At 29.3% G+C, this 19,858-nt stretch overlaps 1 protein-coding gene across 2 annotated transcripts; it reads right to left on the bottom strand.

Moving 5' to 3' along the window:
- Positions 1–1,805: 1,805 nt before the first annotated feature.
- On the bottom strand, positions 1,806–18,893 carry LOC111624469 (DNA mismatch repair protein Mlh1-like). Of its 2 annotated transcripts, XM_023367313.1 has the most exons (12): positions 18,483–18,893; positions 18,316–18,406; positions 12,122–12,294; positions 11,972–12,044; positions 10,780–10,914; positions 10,620–10,708; positions 7,119–7,231; positions 6,942–7,035; positions 5,018–5,171; positions 2,785–3,002; positions 2,638–2,707; positions 2,511–2,556 (listed from the first exon to the last, which is right to left on the bottom strand). In XM_023367313.1, exons 1-12 carry the CDS (start codon positions 18,593–18,595, stop codon positions 2,539–2,541), a joined length of 1,341 nt encoding a protein of 446 aa, XP_023223081.1. In that variant the 5' UTR covers positions 18,596–18,893; the 3' UTR covers positions 2,511–2,538. The 2 variants fall into 2 exon arrangements, with proteins under 2 accessions (XP_023223080.1, XP_023223081.1); XM_023367312.1 differs by having other exon boundaries at positions 1,806–2,707.
- Between the last annotated feature and the right edge of the window lie 965 nt (positions 18,894–19,858).

Below are 19,858 nucleotides of genomic sequence, written 5' to 3'. Positions count from 1 at the left end.
GTTTCCAAAGGGACAATCAACGATTAATGCAGTATTATTTAAATGTCATGAAATGGGTATGAGAATAAATGTGCCAAATGAGAAATGAATAATATACTTTCTTACTATGTTTATATGTAATAATAAAAATACAAATATACAAAGTCTTGCATTTTGATCAGTCATGTTTTTTTCTTGTTTGTGGAGTGTTAAAGAATCTGTCCAATGTCGATTGATTTTAATCTCTCTAAGATTTTTCAGAAGTAATTAATAGCATTATCATAGTAGAGATTCCCAAGCCTGTTAACCTCAACCTGGTTTGGATGCCATTCTATGACCGTTGTTCTGACATCCCTCCACTTCTTCAAAAGATCTTTAATAGCAGATATCGGCATTATTCCTCTTTCATCATCTTTTTTTTTTCAGAAGAAAATACATCTTGCTGAGTTTCTTGGTGTTCTTCATTCAAGAGTTCTTGGAGTTCTTCTGTCGTCAGATCAATTTCAGGTTTCAATGCCATCTTCATTCACTTCCAATTCCAGATCTCTAGCAGTTATCACAACTTCATCCATAATTTCAAGGACATCATCTTCATCTCACTGAATGCAGGAGGGACACAGCTTTCGCCAAGCAGAATTCAACCGTTGTTGAGTGACTTCTGACCATGCCTTTTGAATGAGTCATACAGCTTTGAAAATATCAAATTTTTCTTTCCGAAACATTTTTAATGTCATTGTTGAGGAGAACTGGCATGCTTCAAAACACCACCGAAACAGTGTTCAAATGTACAATTTCTTGAAACCTGCAATAACTTCTTGATTCGTTAATTGAATCAACAAAGTGGTATTTGGAGGTAGAAACTGAACTGTCAACTAGGGAAATTCTTCCAGCAAATTATCTTCAAGGTCTTTTGGGTGTACTGGTGCACTGTCCAATAGCAACAGTGCTTTTAATGGCAATTCATTAGCCATTCTTTGAAAAGAGCCTGCATGACTCATGCCTTTTTATTCGATCTCCATATCACTGGCATTTTTCTTTAATTATGGAATTATTTTGAATGCTCTAGGGTCCTCAGAGTGATAGATAAAAAGCAGGATAAGCTTCATATCACCACTAACATTAGCTCCCAAAACTAATGTCAATCGGTCTTTCATGGGTTTATGCCCAGGAATATTTTTTTGCCTTTTATGATATAGGCAGAGTTCTGCATGTGCTTCCAAAATAAGCCAGTTTCATCACAATTAAAAATTTGTTGTGGACAATATCCTTCTTTTTTAACAAATTCTTCAAATTTGAGACAGAACTTCTCAGCTTCTTCTTTATCTGCACTAGCAGACTCACTGTGAATTACGACATTTTTAATGCTAGATCTCCTTCTAAACTTTGCAAACCATCCAGTGGTAGCCTTGAATTTTATCTCCTCATGTGAACAAATGTGAAGTTTGTTTCTTCAGTTCTTCAAAAATTTCTCTAGCTTTCTCTTGAATGATAATCATACTAGTTACATCTCTTTTCATTTCCCTTTCTTTTATCCAAATTAAAAGCAATCTCTCAATTTTTTCACAGATGACACATTTTTGTTTCTCAGATGTGATTTTCATTACTCCTTTAGCTGCTTGGATCTTCTTGATTATATATTTCTTAGCTAAGTTTGTGCCTGCTGTAGACCTGGTCAAGCCATACTGCCGATCAACATCAGACATCTTTTGCCCACTATTCACCTTGGCTATTATCTCTTGCTTGGTTTCTATGGTGAGCATGGTTCTTGACACTCCACTCTTTTTAGGCTCCATAATATTATCAGTTTCTTTTTTAAATAAAAAGTTTAGAAAAGCACTTACAAAATTCAAAGAACAGAAATCAACTAGTGCACAAAAAAATTATGTGAATGTGAGGCTCGGATGAAATTCGAAATTTGGTGTTAAAATGTCAACAAATATCTGATGGGACAGTTAAACTCTCACCTTTCAAAAATAAAAACTGATGCAAAACTTAACAAGTGCTAGATAGTCTTGTGAAGATTAAAAAATTATTTCTTTCACAAAGGTAAATAAAAGGCTGGAATTACAAGGAAGAGTTTCAAAGTTCAGAGGAATAATATTTGATCAGTATTGAGTTGAACATCAATGTCAACGTTTCCCGCACTCCGAAAGGTTTCAAATTGTCACCTGGAGATAAATGAATATCAATCGGTATTTGTTATTTTACATTGCTTCTTCTTGTGTTTGTTCTGTGAGATGTTTGTTATCCGAACTTGAGTTCATTGTCCAAACAAAAATCTTTTGCAAAAGTGTTTGTTGTCCGATTTGTTCACTAACCAATTGTCCACTGTATTTAGCTTACAGGTGTACACAAGATGGATAACATTGCCATCTTGTGTACATCTTAATAATTAAAATTAATTTTTGATTAATTAATAATCACAAGAATTATAACACATTTCTATAATAATGTAACCACTGTACACTTAATCATGGATTCCATCTGACCAACAAGCTGGCCATGTGGAGTTTTCCAGGTTTTTTCATCTGTCTAACACCAAAATAGATCCAAAATATTTTAGAATGGCCAAATAGCCTAAAATAAAAAACTGATGCTGTTTAAATGAAAATGTAAATTTGTAAATAAATGTTTACCATTATGACAACTTTCTTCTACCTCTTTAATTAAATTATGAACACTTGTTAATTGAATTTCTCTACGTTCCAATTTATCTTTACTATTTTCTCTAGAAAATATGATCCAAATTAAAAAATAATAAATAAATAAATATATATAAACAAAATTAATGTCGATGATAATCACTCTTTTTCTGTTTCTATTTCGGGTTCTTCAACCTCCATTGGAGTAGGAGCTTCCATAGTTTGTTCCGATGTTGCCACTTTCGGTTTTGGTTGAAGAAAAGCATCCAATTTTTGCTCTTTACTGTCAGTTCTAACTAAATGATGATCGTATACTTTTTGAGTTTCTTGATTAGATTTGACTACAGTTGAAGCTGTTACAGAAATTTCGGGTAACAGTGCCTGAAAGATATAGAAACATGAAACTAATTTCAATATCAAATTCAGATCAATTTACAATATTTAGATTTGGAATTAAACTTAATAAGTTTTTCTTATTTTAAAATTACTCTATGCATCAGATAGACGAGTGTAACATGGAGCAATGGATAGTCATTAAATTTTACTCAGATTAGAGAAAAGTCCCAAAGAAATTTTATGAGATTTAAAAATTGTGTTTAGTGCTGAAAAGATAATCTACAAAATGGAGGAAAGCTTCCTCAGTGTGGCAGATTAGACTTGAAAAATTGTGAGTGATGATGATGTTGATTACTTTTTTGATTATGCTCGTATTATTTATCAAAAAAATTTGTTTCCAAAGGGACAATCAACGATTAATGCAGTATTATTTAAATGTCATGAAATGGGTATGAGAATAAATGTGCCAAATGAGAAATGAATAGCTTATCAACGATTGTTTTCTCTTGTATGATAATACACTTGCTCTTAACATGCTACTTATTAGATTTTGGACTCTACACAAACCACAGTCAGCCATTTAACATTGACTCTATTCATATGATTTGGCTCTTACTGACTTTTATTTCTGCAAATTGAATTGGCCTTGTAATGAAAACATTTTGTTGAGATGCGAAACATCTAGAAGGTAATGACCAAACAGCACAACAATATTTCAATTAAAGACTTCCATTGCATCTTCAGTAATTTCTACAATTGATGTCAATATTGTAGAGCTATAACAAGAAATTATTTCAAAAATGCCTAAATTTTTTTGAAAAATAAAGGTTTGTGTTTATGTTATAAGAACAGTCTCATTACTTAATTGGTACACTTGTGTATTTATAGGTTCTCCACTGAAATATCTGTCCAGGGGCAAAGGAGATCTTTCCAGCATTACAAGTCTACACATGTGCATGCTTGTTTTGGCACTAAAAATAATCAAAAGGAATCAATTTAAGATTATTCAGCATCTCAAATATCACCAAACACGGATTAATACACAAATAATCTCTGACTGTAAAGGATAAAGACATTTTAGAAATTGATACAAAGAAGTGAGCTTCATTTTGTATGAGAACATGTTCAAAATCACTGTCTTCAACAGCAATACAAGACATAGACAGTTGAATATGGCACTATGGTTGTCACTAGCATTCCTGGTGTCACTATTTTACAGCCTCTCATATATCTCTCTCCATATCATATGATGCTTTTAAGTTACTTCATAGGAAAAAATCCAGACTGGAGAATGGGGTAGCCACGTAACATATTCTATCTAGTAATTGTCAAATGTTTTTTCATGTCACCGATCTGTCTGAAAATGAGCTGATACATCACTGTACCAATATTAAAGCTGTTGTAGTTTCACCAGCATTGTCATCAAGCCATTTATCTGTTGTCCTGTTTAGAATGTTCAAATATTGAACACTGTTCCAGGTGCTATCAATGAACACAGGACAAAGAGCATTTTTATCTTTGTTTGATGTTTGAAAATTTTGCGTATTATTGCTGAATTACCACAAAATTGTTACATGTTTCTTTTGTTGATTAATTTATTTTATTTTAATGAATGCATTAATTTATTATTGTGGCATTTTTTAAATGAATTAATCTTTTGTCCCCGAATAGATATTTAAGTATCATTTATTTTAGCACTGAAATAAGCATGCATCACATGCATACACTGCCGCAATGTGGTAAGATTTCTTTTACTCTTTGACATATGTTTAAGTGGACAATCCATATATTTATTAATGAAAATTTAATCTTGAATCCAATTATAAACAAGTTAGTCATCTATTGAAATATTAGCTATTTTTCATATAAAGTATCATTATATTAATTTATAATCTGTACAAATAAGAAATTAATGAAAACAGATCTAGACTGTTTCATTAATGCCCTTCCAGATTTCTCGAAAAAACTTGTTTGCAGAAATCAACTGAACTATCTAAAGCAAACATAATTAGCATATAATGATAAAATTATATATTATTGTTATGATGACAATTTCTTACTTGCGTTAAAAATGTTCTGGATTTATTCGACCCTAATAGCTTTGCATCGACAGATTGCTGTATTTTCTCTATTATTGCTTCTTCGTGAAGAAAATGAACTTCGTGTTTTGTAGGATGAACATTGACATCGACATTTTGTGGTGAAATTTCTAATCTAAATAAAACGTAAACTTTGCTCTAAGTTATAAATTATCAAATATAAATAAAAATCAATATAAATAGCAATAAAGAAAAAATTAAATTTTACATTTTACCTTTGGAAGCATATCTAATCACTTGGCTATTATGTCTATAATAATTGTGTATAGAATATTTTAACAAATTATTATTGTACATCATGTGTTTTATGATTTTTATATTGTAGAGGTGTGTGTGTGTGAATATAAACTATTTAACAATATGAATTATTGTGCAATAGTACAAACTTAAATAATTAACTGAATTTAAAAATATAAAAAATTTAATTTTTGACTTCAAAATCATTTTAACACAATCATAAATTTAAATCAAAATTATAATTAATGAATATGTAATTTTGTATGATTTACTAATGAAGTATGAATAGATTATTTCTTACAATTGTTGTTATTTCTCAAAAAAAAAAAAAACACTAATAAAAAAAGATGGAATTTTATTTTATTTTTCTATTATTTCTTTATATTTCTCATCAGAATCATCACATAATGTAAATAAATATTTATTGACTTTTATATTGTATTAAATAAATCATTACAAAAACTAAGGAAAACACTTTACTTCAATAATTTTATCAAAATTCTTATGTTATTATACCAATTTTATAATAACCAATGGAAAAAAGCCAGCAATGAGTTGCTTAACTTTCCCAGCAACATTTAAAACTGAGTGTAGTGCTATCTGTTATTAAAAACTTTTTATATTTTTAATTATTAAAAAAAAATGGCAAAAAGCTTAATTTTGAGAGTAAGGATGGATTTATAAAAAATTGTGAGTGCTAATATTGAGTAAAATCATCATTAAGTCCAATCCTATTGGAGATACACACAACCCTCTTTACCTCCCACCCCCTCGAGCTTTAATCACCAAAATTTAATAGCATCAATCCCCCTAATAAAAAGACCTCTCAGCCAAATTTCACAAATTTTCAACAAAAAGCACAGCAGTTATTAAGCTTCAAAGAGGGTGAACAAAATTGTTATTTCTGTATGTATAGATGTTAATGTTAATGTGTATGGATACCCCCAAAATTTTTTTTTCATTTCTTGTGGTCCTGAGTCCAAAAATGTAAAAATCTGGGATCATTTTTGCCAGGTTGCCATACTTTTCCTCTGTTATACATAACAGCAGGGAAAGTAAAAATGCCCAAGTGTCCTCTGTTTATGGGATTTAGCAACCTAAGATGAAACAAGCAATTATTTATTGTGACATAGTCACTATGCCAGGCTGCAATTTTTAATCATATTTTTAATTTAATTCATTTAAAATATATGCTCTCCACCTCAACTTAGTTTCCCTGTACATCATACTATCCCTTTAATAATAGAGTCATGCCAATCATCTATCTAACATCTTTCAGAAAAAAATTTTTGAACTGAAATAACATGACTTCCAGTTTGCATTGAAAGTTCTTATATGATTAATCGGGGCATCCTGCCTGAGGTTTCCATAATTGGACCCTCTTTCATCTATCTAACTCTATCTTCAAGATTAAGGAAAGACAGATAGCTGAACGGAAGACAGTAGGGATTTATAGGTTTACAATTTTTTCAAATTTCAGCCCAAAAATTATGTAATTGAAAGCAAAAAACATGAAATTATCGACTATTAAGCCACTTCAAACTATGTAGTTTCTTGAACTCTGGATATTAAATCTTATATACAAACAGAGCTTGGTGAGTATCATCTAATTCTTATGTCTTACTACAAGTTAAGTTAAGTTTCATACCCCATGTAAAGAAATGGATGACTATTCTTTGGTAAGTAAGCAATGTAAATGGATTCAATAGCTTTTCTCAATGCAGTACATTCTACGAGTCTGTCTAAAATAAAAAAAATTATTTATTAATAAATATTATAACAGCAATGTATGATTTAGAAATTCTGATATAAATTATAAACTTACGATTTATAAAAAGTAAAAATATGCACTTCTTAACTGAATAATTAGCATTAGAAATATATCCAGATACTTTGAATTTCAGCTGTGTATCTTCACATTCAAAACTTAGCAATTCTCTACAATGAAATAATCAATATTGTTTACATTAATAGAAAAAAATATTAATGAAAAATATCTATATTTTTCATACAAGATGTCTATAAACTCCATATGCACTTTTAAATATTAATAGTTTTGGAACTACACAAGGTAGAATTAATCTGTAAAAACCTCCATGAACCTAATGTGTGTAGTTTTTTCTCATTACTTCAAAAATTGATTATTCTTTTATCTCTTATTTTGTTTATTTTTGAAACTTCATAATGAATTTTTCAGAATTGTTATTGACCTATGACTTCTCTAGAAGAAAAAGTAAACTGCATTCTTTGGTTGGGTGAGCTGAAATCCGTCATTTCTGTCCAAAGAAGGGTCCATGGGTCAATAACAATTCTGAAAAGAAAACAGTCATATTGAAGATTCAATAAGTAAATAATAATAGATAAAAGGATAATAATTAATTTTTGAAAAAAGAAGAAAAAACTAGACACATCAGGCTTATAAATGTCTTTACAAATTAATTCTATCGTGTATAGTTCCAAAATTATTAATATTTAAAAGTGCACATGGACTTTATAGACACACTGTATTTCAAATAAATTAATATAATTCTAATAATTCTTAAAAATAATAATATCTAATAGACAGTTTTAAAATGTTTAAACTTATCTGAAATATTTCAAAATATAAAAAAACTACAATACTTCATAATACATTATGTCAATAATATTCAGATAATTGATGCTCTACTGTAGTTCTAATAATACTTCTATCCTGAAATTAGTATAGTTTCTTTTACTGTTAGAATTCATTGTCTACCAAACTTGAAATCATGTATTTACTTGGCTTATGACAATTCATGGATATATCATGATGCATCTATACACATTAAAGAACTTGTAACATAGCTCTTCACTTCAATTTAAAGATTTAATAGTCTAATGTTAATTAGGTTGGTGAATACAAAAAGTAAAGTAACTCTTAATCTACAGTTTGCAGCTTAATATCTCAGATTAAAAAGCTGTCAATTTGAAAGATTGTTGATGAGTTTGACCATCAGAAAGTTGTTTTCAGATTTTCAGAATAGGCATGCATTTATCAAAATAATTTATAAAATATAGATCAAATGGTACACTGAATTTTTAATGACTAACTAACTATAAAGATATTACATAATTTGAACCAAAAATAGGCAGTTAACCACCATCTTGTGCTAAATTTAATACTTAAAAATAACTTAATTTAGAATATACTGGAAGGGAAAAAAATTAAGAAAGGCAAGGAACTCAAATCTGAAAAATTCTACTTATTGTGAAGCTGTATTGCCAATTTTGCTACCCCGATTTCTTAACTTCCAGACCAATTAATTTACAAGACATAAGCATACAGGTCATTTGCTACAATATGGAAGCTTAACCATCTATCTTTAGTCCAAATTATGTGAATGTTTTTAAGTAATTTACACATATTATTGCCCAATTAAAACCGGCAGTATTGATTATTGTTAATATCAAACAGTCTGCCAGATTGTATCAGGCTATATTACAGCTACAATTATTAATTGTAGCTGTAATATATAGATATTGAGATATTAGATATAATAATTTGCCTATCACCATCTCATAATAAATTTAATAATTATAAATAAATTAATATTTAATTTATAAAGTTCTGGAAGAAAAGAATCAGCCAGGAGTGCGACTCATACCTTTAACTTCCACTTATTATGCAGATATATTGCCAATTAACTATTAATAATTTAGATATAACCATACTGATTATATCAAATATTAATAATACTATTAGTTCTATATGTGAAGGTCTGGTATCATAACTGGCAACACATCCTCATAATAAGCAGAAGTTGGATATTCGAGTCCCACTCCAGACTAATTCTNTCTTCAAATTTTTGTAATTTACTGGTAGTAAATCGTTGGCAAACAATATCCAAATCTTCTTTCTAAAATATTTATTATATGATAAAATTAAATTTTAAATACATATTTAATTATTAAATATTACACAAACAATGGAAAATATTTCCAATTTAAATGCTTTTGTTAGCACAAAGAAAGGAAACTAATATTTTTCTGTATTTCCTTTTACTTTGTATTATTGTATATACATTTAATATCTGTTTTATATATATATCTAACTTAATCATTATTTTTATTTATTTCAAAAAGTCAACTTCATTACACATATATTGTTTTTATTTATCTTTTAAAGAAGCAATATGTAAATACCATTACTTTGTATCACACTTACATTCTCTGTATCAATTTTATGTTAAATCTAATCAACAGTTGAAATTTCATTACCTTTTTAGTGAAAAAATCTATTTTTTCACAGGAATTAATGGTATTAAATTCTGATTATATTTTAATAAACAAAAAATATGAAATTAATCTCCATTCAGGCACAATGCAGTTCTGAATGAAGTAACTAGGACCTTATCAGAGCTAAAGACCATTCCTGTAGGAGTAAAAAGTCAAAAGAATCAATGATCTACATGTGATTCAAACACAGATAATTAAATAATTTATTCATTAACTAAAACATCATGTAGATAAAACTTCATGAGATATAGCTTCCTCAAAATCAGCCTAAGGGCTGCTTCTTAAACATATGATGGTCTTAACCAACACCACCTAAGAATACAGCCTCCAAACACTTTCAGAAATCTCATGTAATGTCACTACTAGTGGTCCTTTCTAACAACTATTTCCAAGCTCGACGTCTCAAACATGCTGTTTTTCAGTCTTTTGTTCTTTGAATTGGATTTATTATTTACTTTAGTATATTTATACTTCCTAGCTAAGGTTCTTTCAGGATAAGCGATATGCCTTGAAAGTGGTGTGTACCAGCTTGCAAAGGGAACTATGCAACAGGATCAAAAGTTAGTGCTTTTAGTTTCCCTTCAGATGAAGTTTTATGGCAGAAATGGATATCTGCAATTCATCTACAGAACTTTTTAAAATTATATTAAAATTATTTATAATTATTAAATTTATTACAAGATGGCAACTTAATCACCCATCTCTATGCAAAATTACTAAATATCTAATTAAATATAGCCCAATGTAATCTGGCAGATAGTTTGATATTCAAGAATCAGGTTATTTGATGTTTTTATTTGTATTGATTATTATTGTATGTTAAGCTTGGTTTTATATGTAAAATGCAACCTGAACTATTAAAACTGGTATAATTATTAAAATATGCTAAAAGTTATAATTAATTGAAAAAAAAAAAAGTTATAAACTGATCACTAAAGCTCTAAAATTTGCTTGAGTAATTTACTGTGTACATTAACTTTATTCATTTCCAGAAATTTCATATGGTTGCACAAAAGTATAAATGATATTAAATGTTAAAAATGGAGACTTAATCAAATTTATATCTTACCTTGCAACACTATTTCCATAAATAATACGAATGTTATCCAATACTGTTGAACCTGACGGAGTATGAACATCTGTTCCAGATTCGCCATGCTATTATAACAATTATTATTATTATTATATTTCTTGAATTCTATTATTCAAAGAAATTATTAAATAATTACCTTTTTTAATGAAAAGCCAATATTGGCATTATGAATTGCATATCTGCTTACAACTTCAGTTATTTTAGAATGTTCTTCTGCAGCACTTCTTAATGCTTTTCTACGTGTTATCATATTATAAAATAAGTCTTCTACCTGAAACAAGTATTGATTTATTGTTTTAAATAATTAAATTAAAAAATAATTAATCATTTTATTTGCTAAATGCCTTTTTACTGACAGGTAAAAAACCTCTCAGAAAGTTTTATATTTTAATGCATTCTACATTTTTTATTTACATATTAATAAATTAAATTATTACTTAAATGTGTTGTAAATTTCATTTACACTTAATAATATGTATTTTACCAGATTCAACTATAGATAATTAAATAATTTATTCATTAACTAAAACATCAAAATTATCAGATGCATGTATGATATTTTATTAAAAAACTTTTATATATTTAATTATTATAAAATGGCAAAAAGCTTAATTTTGAGGGCGGGAATGAGTTTTATAAAAAAATTGTAAATGCTAATAACGAGTAAAATCATCATTAAGTCCAACACCACTTGTGACTGTTAAATAAATTATTCAGGTCTCTAGTCTTCATAATACACTTTATTAAGAATTAGATAAAGATAAAACCGATAAATTGCATTATTTAAATTACATAATAGAAACTTAGATCCTAAAGGATGCTGTTCATGGCAGGAGGAGCACGAGATCACATTCAATTTGATGTACCTCTTGTCTGTAATTATGCACTGACATTGTATGAATTTCTAAGTCTCAACAATGACACATGACTCCTCTTTATCTCCCCACCCTGGCAACCTTTAACCATCAAAATTTAACAGCATTGATCTTCCTAATACACAAACCTCGCCACAAAATTTCAGAAATGTTCGACAAAAAGCACAGGAGTTATTAAGGTTCAAAGTGGGTGAACAAAATTGTTCCCCCACACATGCAATCTATACATACAGAAAAAAAAACCCTGAATTTTTATGCAATTCTTGATGTTTCAAGGTCCAGAGTTCAAAAATGTGAAAATCCTGACGGGGACTTTTTTGATCTGTTGCTATACTTTCCCTTGTTATTTATAACAGAGCCAGGAAAGTAAAAATAGTAATTGTAATAAAAAGTAGAAAAAAGTTATTGTTAATCTGTTTATAAAGTTTAAAACAAATATCATTCTTAACTTACAACAATTTGTGTTCCCTGATTTCCTGCACAAGCTTTTGGTACTGATTTTGGTTTTCCATCACAATATGAAACTCTGCAAAATTATTATTATTTTATCAAAGAAAATTCAATATTATGAAATAAAATTAAATTTTTCTTAAATAAACATACTTATATGCACATTTTGAATCAGCAGTTTTAGTGATAATTGTAACATGAGCAACATGGCTAATACTGGCTAACGCTTCTCCTCGAAAACCATAAGTCGCAATGGCAGACAAATCTTCAAATTTTTGTAATTTACTGGTAGTAAATCGTTGGCAAACAATATCCAAATCTTCTTTCTAAAATATTTATTATATGATAAAATTAAATTTTAAATACATATTTAATTATTAAATATTACACAAACAATGGAAAATATTTCCAATTTAAATGCTTTTGTTAGCACAAAGAAAGGAAACTAATATTTTTCTGTATTTCCTTTTACTTTGTATTATTGTATATACATTTAATATCTGTTTTATATATATATCTAACTTAATCATTATTTTTATTTATTTCAAAAAGTCAACTTCATTACACATATATTGTTTTTATTTATCTTTTAAAGAAGCAATATGTAAATACCATTACTTTGTATCACACTTACATTCTCTGTATCAATTTTATGTTAAATCTAATCAACAGTTGAAATTTCATTACCTTTTTAGTGAAAAAATCTATTTTTTCACAGGAATTAATGGTATTAAATTCTGATTATATTTTAATAAACAAAAAATATGAAATTAATCTCCATTCAGGCACAATGCAGTTCTGAATGAAGTAACTAGGACCTTATCAGAGCTAAAGACCATTCCTGTAGGAGTAAAAAGTCAAAAGAATCAATGATCTACATGTGATTCAAACACAGATAATTAAATAATTTATTCATTAACTAAAACATCATGTAGATAAAACTTCATGAGATATAGCTTCCTCAAAATCAGCCTAAGGGCTGCTTCTTAAACATATGATGGTCTTAACCAACACCACCTAAGAATACAGCCTCCAAACACTTTCAGAAATCTCATGTAATGTCACTACTAGTGGTCCTTTCTAACAACTATTTCCAAGCTTGACGTCTCAAACATGCTGTTTTTCAGTCTTTTGTTCTTTGAATTGGATTTATTATTTACTTTAGTATATTTATACTTCCTAGCTAAGGTTCTTTCAGGATAAGCGATATGCCTTGAAAGTGGTGTGTACCAGCTTGCAAAGGGAACTATGCAACAGGATCAAAAGTTAGTGCTTTTAGTTTCCCTTCAGATGAAGTTTTATGGCAGAAATGGATATCTGCAATTCATCAAGACAACTTTGTACCTACAAAACAGTCAGTGGTGAGTAATTTAAATCTTTTTTTACCTTTTAAGATGGAATAAACCTCATAAGCAGGCCATTTTTAACTGGTAAACAATACTTTAGAATAGCTTACTTTGTTTTAGCTCATAATGGTAAGTTTGTTTAATGAGAGAGAGATTCTTTTTAAATTGTTTTGTTCATAAAAATTCATGTTGATCTATATCTATATAAATGCCTTTGTTTTAGATATACAGTAGAGCGTCGATTTTCCGAAAGTCAATCATCCGAAAGAATTCCAGTCGGCAAATTTAAATTTTCGCCAGTGCTGTGGCGCTGCAATCTTTGGCTATGTCTTGAGCTACTCAAATATTTTACGTTTTTGATACTAAATTAACATCTGAAGTATAATTTTTTATTGTTTATATATTTTCCAATATATTTATTTTGTTTGTACAAAATAAAAAAATAATTTTTAATGATACAACAGTCTTTGTTAGGCTTAACATTGACGAAAATTCAACGCGAAGCGACACGCAACGGATAAAAATTTTAACATCAGATACGTTAAACTATTTTTTCGTACATAAATCGGTTATCCGAAATATCAGTTATACGAACAACCCCAGTCCCCAATTGATTTGGAAAATCGACGCTCTACAGTATTCAGTTTTAGAACATTTATTTGGAATGGCTATTCCAACAGGGAAGATCCAAATTAGAAATTAGCAAGTATAGATTAAAGCATGTTCTGCTTAGTCTAGACCGTAGAGAATATGCAGAATATGAATATGAATACTTTAATATATTATTATTTGTATTTGTAAACATGGAAGTTCAGAAAGAACATACAATTAGGAAATGGAAATGTATGAATTAGCATTAGTGACTTTAAACATTAACAGGAATTAACACAATGCTTACTTTCATGTATGTGAATTACATTTTCATCCAGATGACATCGAATGTAGCACAAGTATGTACAACCCAAAAAGTGGAAAACTTCTTACTGCTCCATTAGATCAGCCAAGAATTAAGAAAGGTAAGAAATATTTTAAAATTAAATTTTACTGAATGTGATTGTCAGAGTGATTTTTTTATTAATCAAGTATCATTTGTCACCTGATTTATTTAAACCAGGGCTGTGGAGTCGCGTAAAAATCTACCGACTCCAACTCCGACTCTTCCTTACCATCCGACTCCGTTTCATATACATAACAAGTTGGTAAGTAAAAAAGGAGTCGGAGTCGGCGGATTTTTTGACGACTCCGACTCCGGCCAAAACACAAAACTCCACGACTCCGACTCCGACTCCACAGCCCTGATTTAAACTGTTACTTGTTTATTTTTAATAGGTGCTGTTCCTTCATTATTACCAGGATGGCCTTCATATTTATCCAAGCTAATCAGCAAAAGAGAAAATCCAGAGGATCGACGACAGTGCTTGGAGAATACTTTCCTCAGTAATGCAATAGAAGAAAGTATGGAGTCGTATACTAAACTGAAAGAAAAATTCACTTTTACTACTTTTGAAGAAGTTCCTCAATCTGTGCTGTGCAATCATCAAAGAAGACTTAATGGTACATATTTTTGAACAGAATGTCGTTGTTAAATTTCTTGGTAACACTAAGGTGTCCACAAAGATAAGTAATGTAAATGAATTAAGTGATATCCTAAAACTTGCATATCAGAAGTTTTCTGGAGTAACAGATGATAGTCTTATTGAAAATATAAACACTGTTGACAACATTTTAAAACAGATTTCAGAAGTACTTCCAGAGCAGGAAGGTAAGATTTGATTTTAAGATAACAGTTATCATTAGTTAAGTGTACTAGTACACAGTTAAGACATGAATGGAATACTGTGGTTCTGTGGTCTCTTGTGCATTCTATTAGCCCACATGCATATAAATTTTTGAGAAGCAGTAGTATGTTGACAATGCCAAATCCAACTACTTTGGTTCATGTTTGTAGCCAACTTAATACAAATCCTATGTGAGGGCAGCATTCCCAAAATTTTTATATCTAGTAGAGTAAATACATTGAGTGAAGAAGACAAAAGTATTCTTTCGCTAGTTGATCAGATACATTTAAAATCACAATTAGACTACAAAGGTATACTAAACTGTAAGAACGTATACACTACAAACGTACACTAAATGTATACGTTTGTAATTATAGTGGGTAGATCTCATGACTCTGCTAAATGTGCCAGTAGTGCATTTGTTTTCATAATCCAAAGTTTGGATTCACAGTACAAAGATGTATGCCACATTCTTCCAGTTAAATGCATTCAGGCTAATGTTCTTTTTGCATTAATAACAGATATTATTGTAAAACTTGAATCACTTGGATTTGAAGTTTTAGGTGTTGTTGCAAATAATAATGCAATTAATAAAAAAGCAATTTCTTTTATTTAGCAACCCTCCAGATTTTAAGATTAAATATGATAGTTCAAAACCCAAATGGAAGATCATTATATTATTTCTGTGATACAGTGCACCTGTTAAAGTGCATTAGAAATAATTGGTTCAATAAAATAGATGAAGCTCTGAATTTTCCAGATTTTAGTGAAGAGTTGAAGGGAGGCATTGCATTTGTTAAATCTTTAAAGATGCTTCATCTGTTAGAAAAAGAACAATTATTAAAATAAGGTTGTGGTTTGTCACTAAAGTGCCTCTATCCTACTTCTATTGAAAGGCAGAATGTGAAGCTGGCTATTCAAATATTTAATGATAATACAGCTGTAGCTTTGAGACATATGGGACCAAAGAACAGTATTGAAGAATGGGAATCAACTGCCATATTTATTGAAATAATATATCAATGGTGGTGTGTGGTGAGTGTGAAGACATTTTTTAAAGGTCAGAGGCTGAGAAATCCATTACAAGAACTAGCAACTGCAAATTCAAAACATATACTTGAATTTCTTAATTGTTTTCTCTTGTGGATCAACAACTGGAATCTTTTAAATGATAACAAAAAATTAACTAGAGGAACATATACTGCATTAAGGCGCATCACAGCTGCTCTTATTGATTTTTATGATTATTAGATTAATGTAAAATAAAGAAAGTATCTTCTTGGTAAAATTCAAACAGATAGTCTAGAGGACAGGTTTGACAAATACCATCAAATGGCAGTAACTGGTGGAAACTATCACATATCCCTCAGACAATTATTTGAAACTGAAAGTAAGCTGAGGACACAAAGTGTATTTTCATTAATATTGAAATCTAAGAAAAAATGGTAACTAAAGATGATATTTTTGTTGAATGCACAAATATAGAGGATATTGAAAGTATTGTTGTTCCTGATTCTTTAAATATTGTTGTGGAAGAATATGATTTTGAAGAGATAGGAGAGTGTACATGGCCTATTCTTCATTACATTGCTGGCTACTGCTCACATCAGGTCATTAAATCTGTAAACTGTGAGTATTGTTAAGTCTTTTTAACCTCTGATGACAGTAGAACATAAGACATTAACTTAATAGTTTCTATGGATAGAGGAGGTTTAACATATCCAAGTGAAGATGTTGTTTTGTGTACTACTTATGTTTATGTTACAACCCAGAAAATGATATCAGAGAAGGAAAAGTTATTTCTAGAGAAGAGCAATCAAAGAGACATACGGAAGAGGCATACTTTAAATAATCTGTCATCTGATTTATTTGCAGGCAATAGATGTATAAATGGACATAGTTCAGACTTAATAATTAAAAAATTTTACTGTGTTCTTCAAATATTTTGCTAAAAAATTATGCAAAAAAGATCAATGATATTTTGAAGCAAAAGGATGTTTTAACCTACAAGTGTCATAAACAAAACTGAAATATTTTATTGATTCTGTATAATATGTTTTAAAGATATTGTTATTTTAGATCTGTTATGTTTATTTTAATAGCAGTCTCATTCTTTTTGTTTGTGTTTATGTACCTACATATGTATAAATAAGTATACGTGTATACTTCTTATGTAATGGTGAATAAAATCTAAATTTTAAAAATAAAATCTCAATTTTTTTGAACTTGTTTTCTAGTATTGTTTAACTAATTTTATGTTCTGAACATTCTGAAAGTATTTCTACTGCTTTGTATAATATTGAATTTAAAAAGTGTATATTTATTTGTAATTTTTTTACTTAGAATTTCCTAGAAGTTATTTGATTATTACTTATAAACCAATTGAATTTAGTGTACTCTTCCATTAATAAAACATTGAAATATTTATCTGTGTCATCTTTAATTTTATTTCACTTTTACATATCAATAGTAATGAAGTTAGCATAGTTGCACTATTTATTTTCTGGAAATTGTTTTAAAAAATGAACGAAGGAACATATCATTTACGAAGAATCCATAAAGCATCAGCCGCATGCTGCCACGTCATCAATGTCATTTGGAGGTTTTATTCCTAGGTGGTGTTGGCTTAACGGAGTGCACAGCACAACTCCAATCACACCCTGTAGTCCATGCAATGGCCTTTTTTATGTTTTACGAGCTTTTAGCCATCTCTAGAAGTGAAAAACAGTTCATTTTTAGCATTTCTTTGAGAAATAGTTCCAGATTTTTTCACTTTTAAACTTTACCCCATTTTTGAGGGTCTTCAAAATTCCATCTGGGGTTATATCTTGCAAAGGATCACATTGTAGACCATCAGTTTATCTGACTTTTTAGTTCTTAAGGGTACAGCTACAACTCTGATAAGGTCCTAACCATCTCATTCAGAGCTTATTTGTACCTCAATCTGCACAAACTATAATTATTAACAATAAGGGTAAAATTTTACCTATGTGCACTGTCACGGTGGTGGTTGTGACTGTTCGTGCTCCTGTTAGTTATTGATATGTGTGTTCAAGAAATACCGTGAATCAATAACTAGTGACATTAAACAATCAGCTGCCTACTGGCGGGTCCCCTCTGGGAGGAGTCCAGTGGGAGCATGAACAGTTGTGACTGCAGCCATGAGAGTGCACATAGGTAAAATTCTACCACAACGAGAATTGTGACAAATTTTTATATTTACCCTAATTCCAGTACCATTGTCCTGTATTTGCAATAGCTTCATACCTCCAGATTTCACTATTACTTGTATTGAAGTAGCTTTAGCATCAATACTGTAAAAATATATGCATCTTAATTTATCAAAGTTATTAATAAATTTAAAAACTTTGATAAAAATGATATCCTTACCTATTTTCTAGCATTTCTTTAAGTGCATTTGAAGGACGTTGGATAACTTCCCCCGCAGCAATCCGATTAACAACACATTCATCCAGTCGACATATTGCAGCCGGCTTAGACATTTCTATCAATTAATTTCTAACCGTGATACGCTTACTTATTCGTAATAACAGCAAACTTTGAAAATAATATACTAGTTTATTAAGAGAGCCCGATTAGAAATTTGTATATAGTCACTAAACTTAGTTTAAATCTTTAGTTTAATGTTAAAAAATAGCATAATTTTATATATACAGTATTTAATAAAAAAAATATAGCAAAGTTCGAGTTTAGTTCTTTTAATAAACGTGTCAGGAAGTGTAAACTTCGAGGAAAAACATTCTCACGTGTGCTCTATAGAATTCCCGCAAAAATCTTGACAAAAATGTAAACTAAATCGTTATTGGTCTGTTCGATCTGTTGATATTGTTATAAAACAATATTAACCGACCAATAACGATTTAGCTTACATTTACATGCTATAGGCGATCAACAGTAGCGCCACACTAATTTTTTAAATATTTTTGTAATATTAATACAATATTTATAATATCTTTGTTATAATCTCTGATAAATATACCGTAAATTATTTTTTTAAAATTATAAGAAATATTAAATTGTCGATAAGTCAACTTTTTTTCATTAATTAAAAAATTTAAATTTTATATTTTATCTTAATAACATGTTTAATTTGTTTTTAAATAACAATATTTTTAAAAGACATATCAAATTTAACAATAAAATTTTATTATAAAATAATTTTTATTTTCTTCTTTTGCCCTGTAGGCACTAAGACCTTTTTCCATGTCGGGCGTGCCGTGACATTTGATGATAGGGAAGCTGTGTTTCTATAAAAACCCGACTTCCAGGGGCAATCAGTTAATTCTTTCTTTAAATCTATTAAATAGATTATTAATAAACAAGTTTAATATAATTACCTCTGTTATTAAATCCAATATATTCCATATGCCCTCTAAATGCCAATTCTTGCTTTGATAAAAACATATAACATCTATTTATTTACATATAATATATCTATTACCCGTAACTATCTCGTTATAATTTTCAATATTTATTTTATATTATTTACTAATGTTAAATTCTATTCCGCTTCGATTTCCAAATTGCTTCAAATACGAAAGAATCGACGATTTTTCGTGTCTTTTGCCAGCTAAATTGTCAAAGACATTCTTATTCCACACACTAATTTCACTCTGTAAATGGATTTTTATGCATTTACAGAGCCATTTTATCGTGAAAATATCGAACAAATTTTTTATTGAAGCGTTTATATTTAACTTAGGCATTGGCCGTTCTCTTTTAATAATGTTTTCTTTTTCATTATA

This window comes from Centruroides sculpturatus, unplaced genomic scaffold, assembly GCF_000671375.1.
Source record: "Centruroides sculpturatus isolate CEXI.00-Female unplaced genomic scaffold, Cexi_2.0 scaffold286, whole genome shotgun sequence".
In the NCBI taxonomy this organism is placed as follows: Eukaryota; Metazoa; Arthropoda; class Arachnida; order Scorpiones; family Buthidae; genus Centruroides; species Centruroides sculpturatus.
Note: the sequence above shows the minus strand (reverse complement) of the source record. Positions and strands in the feature narration are given on the sequence as shown.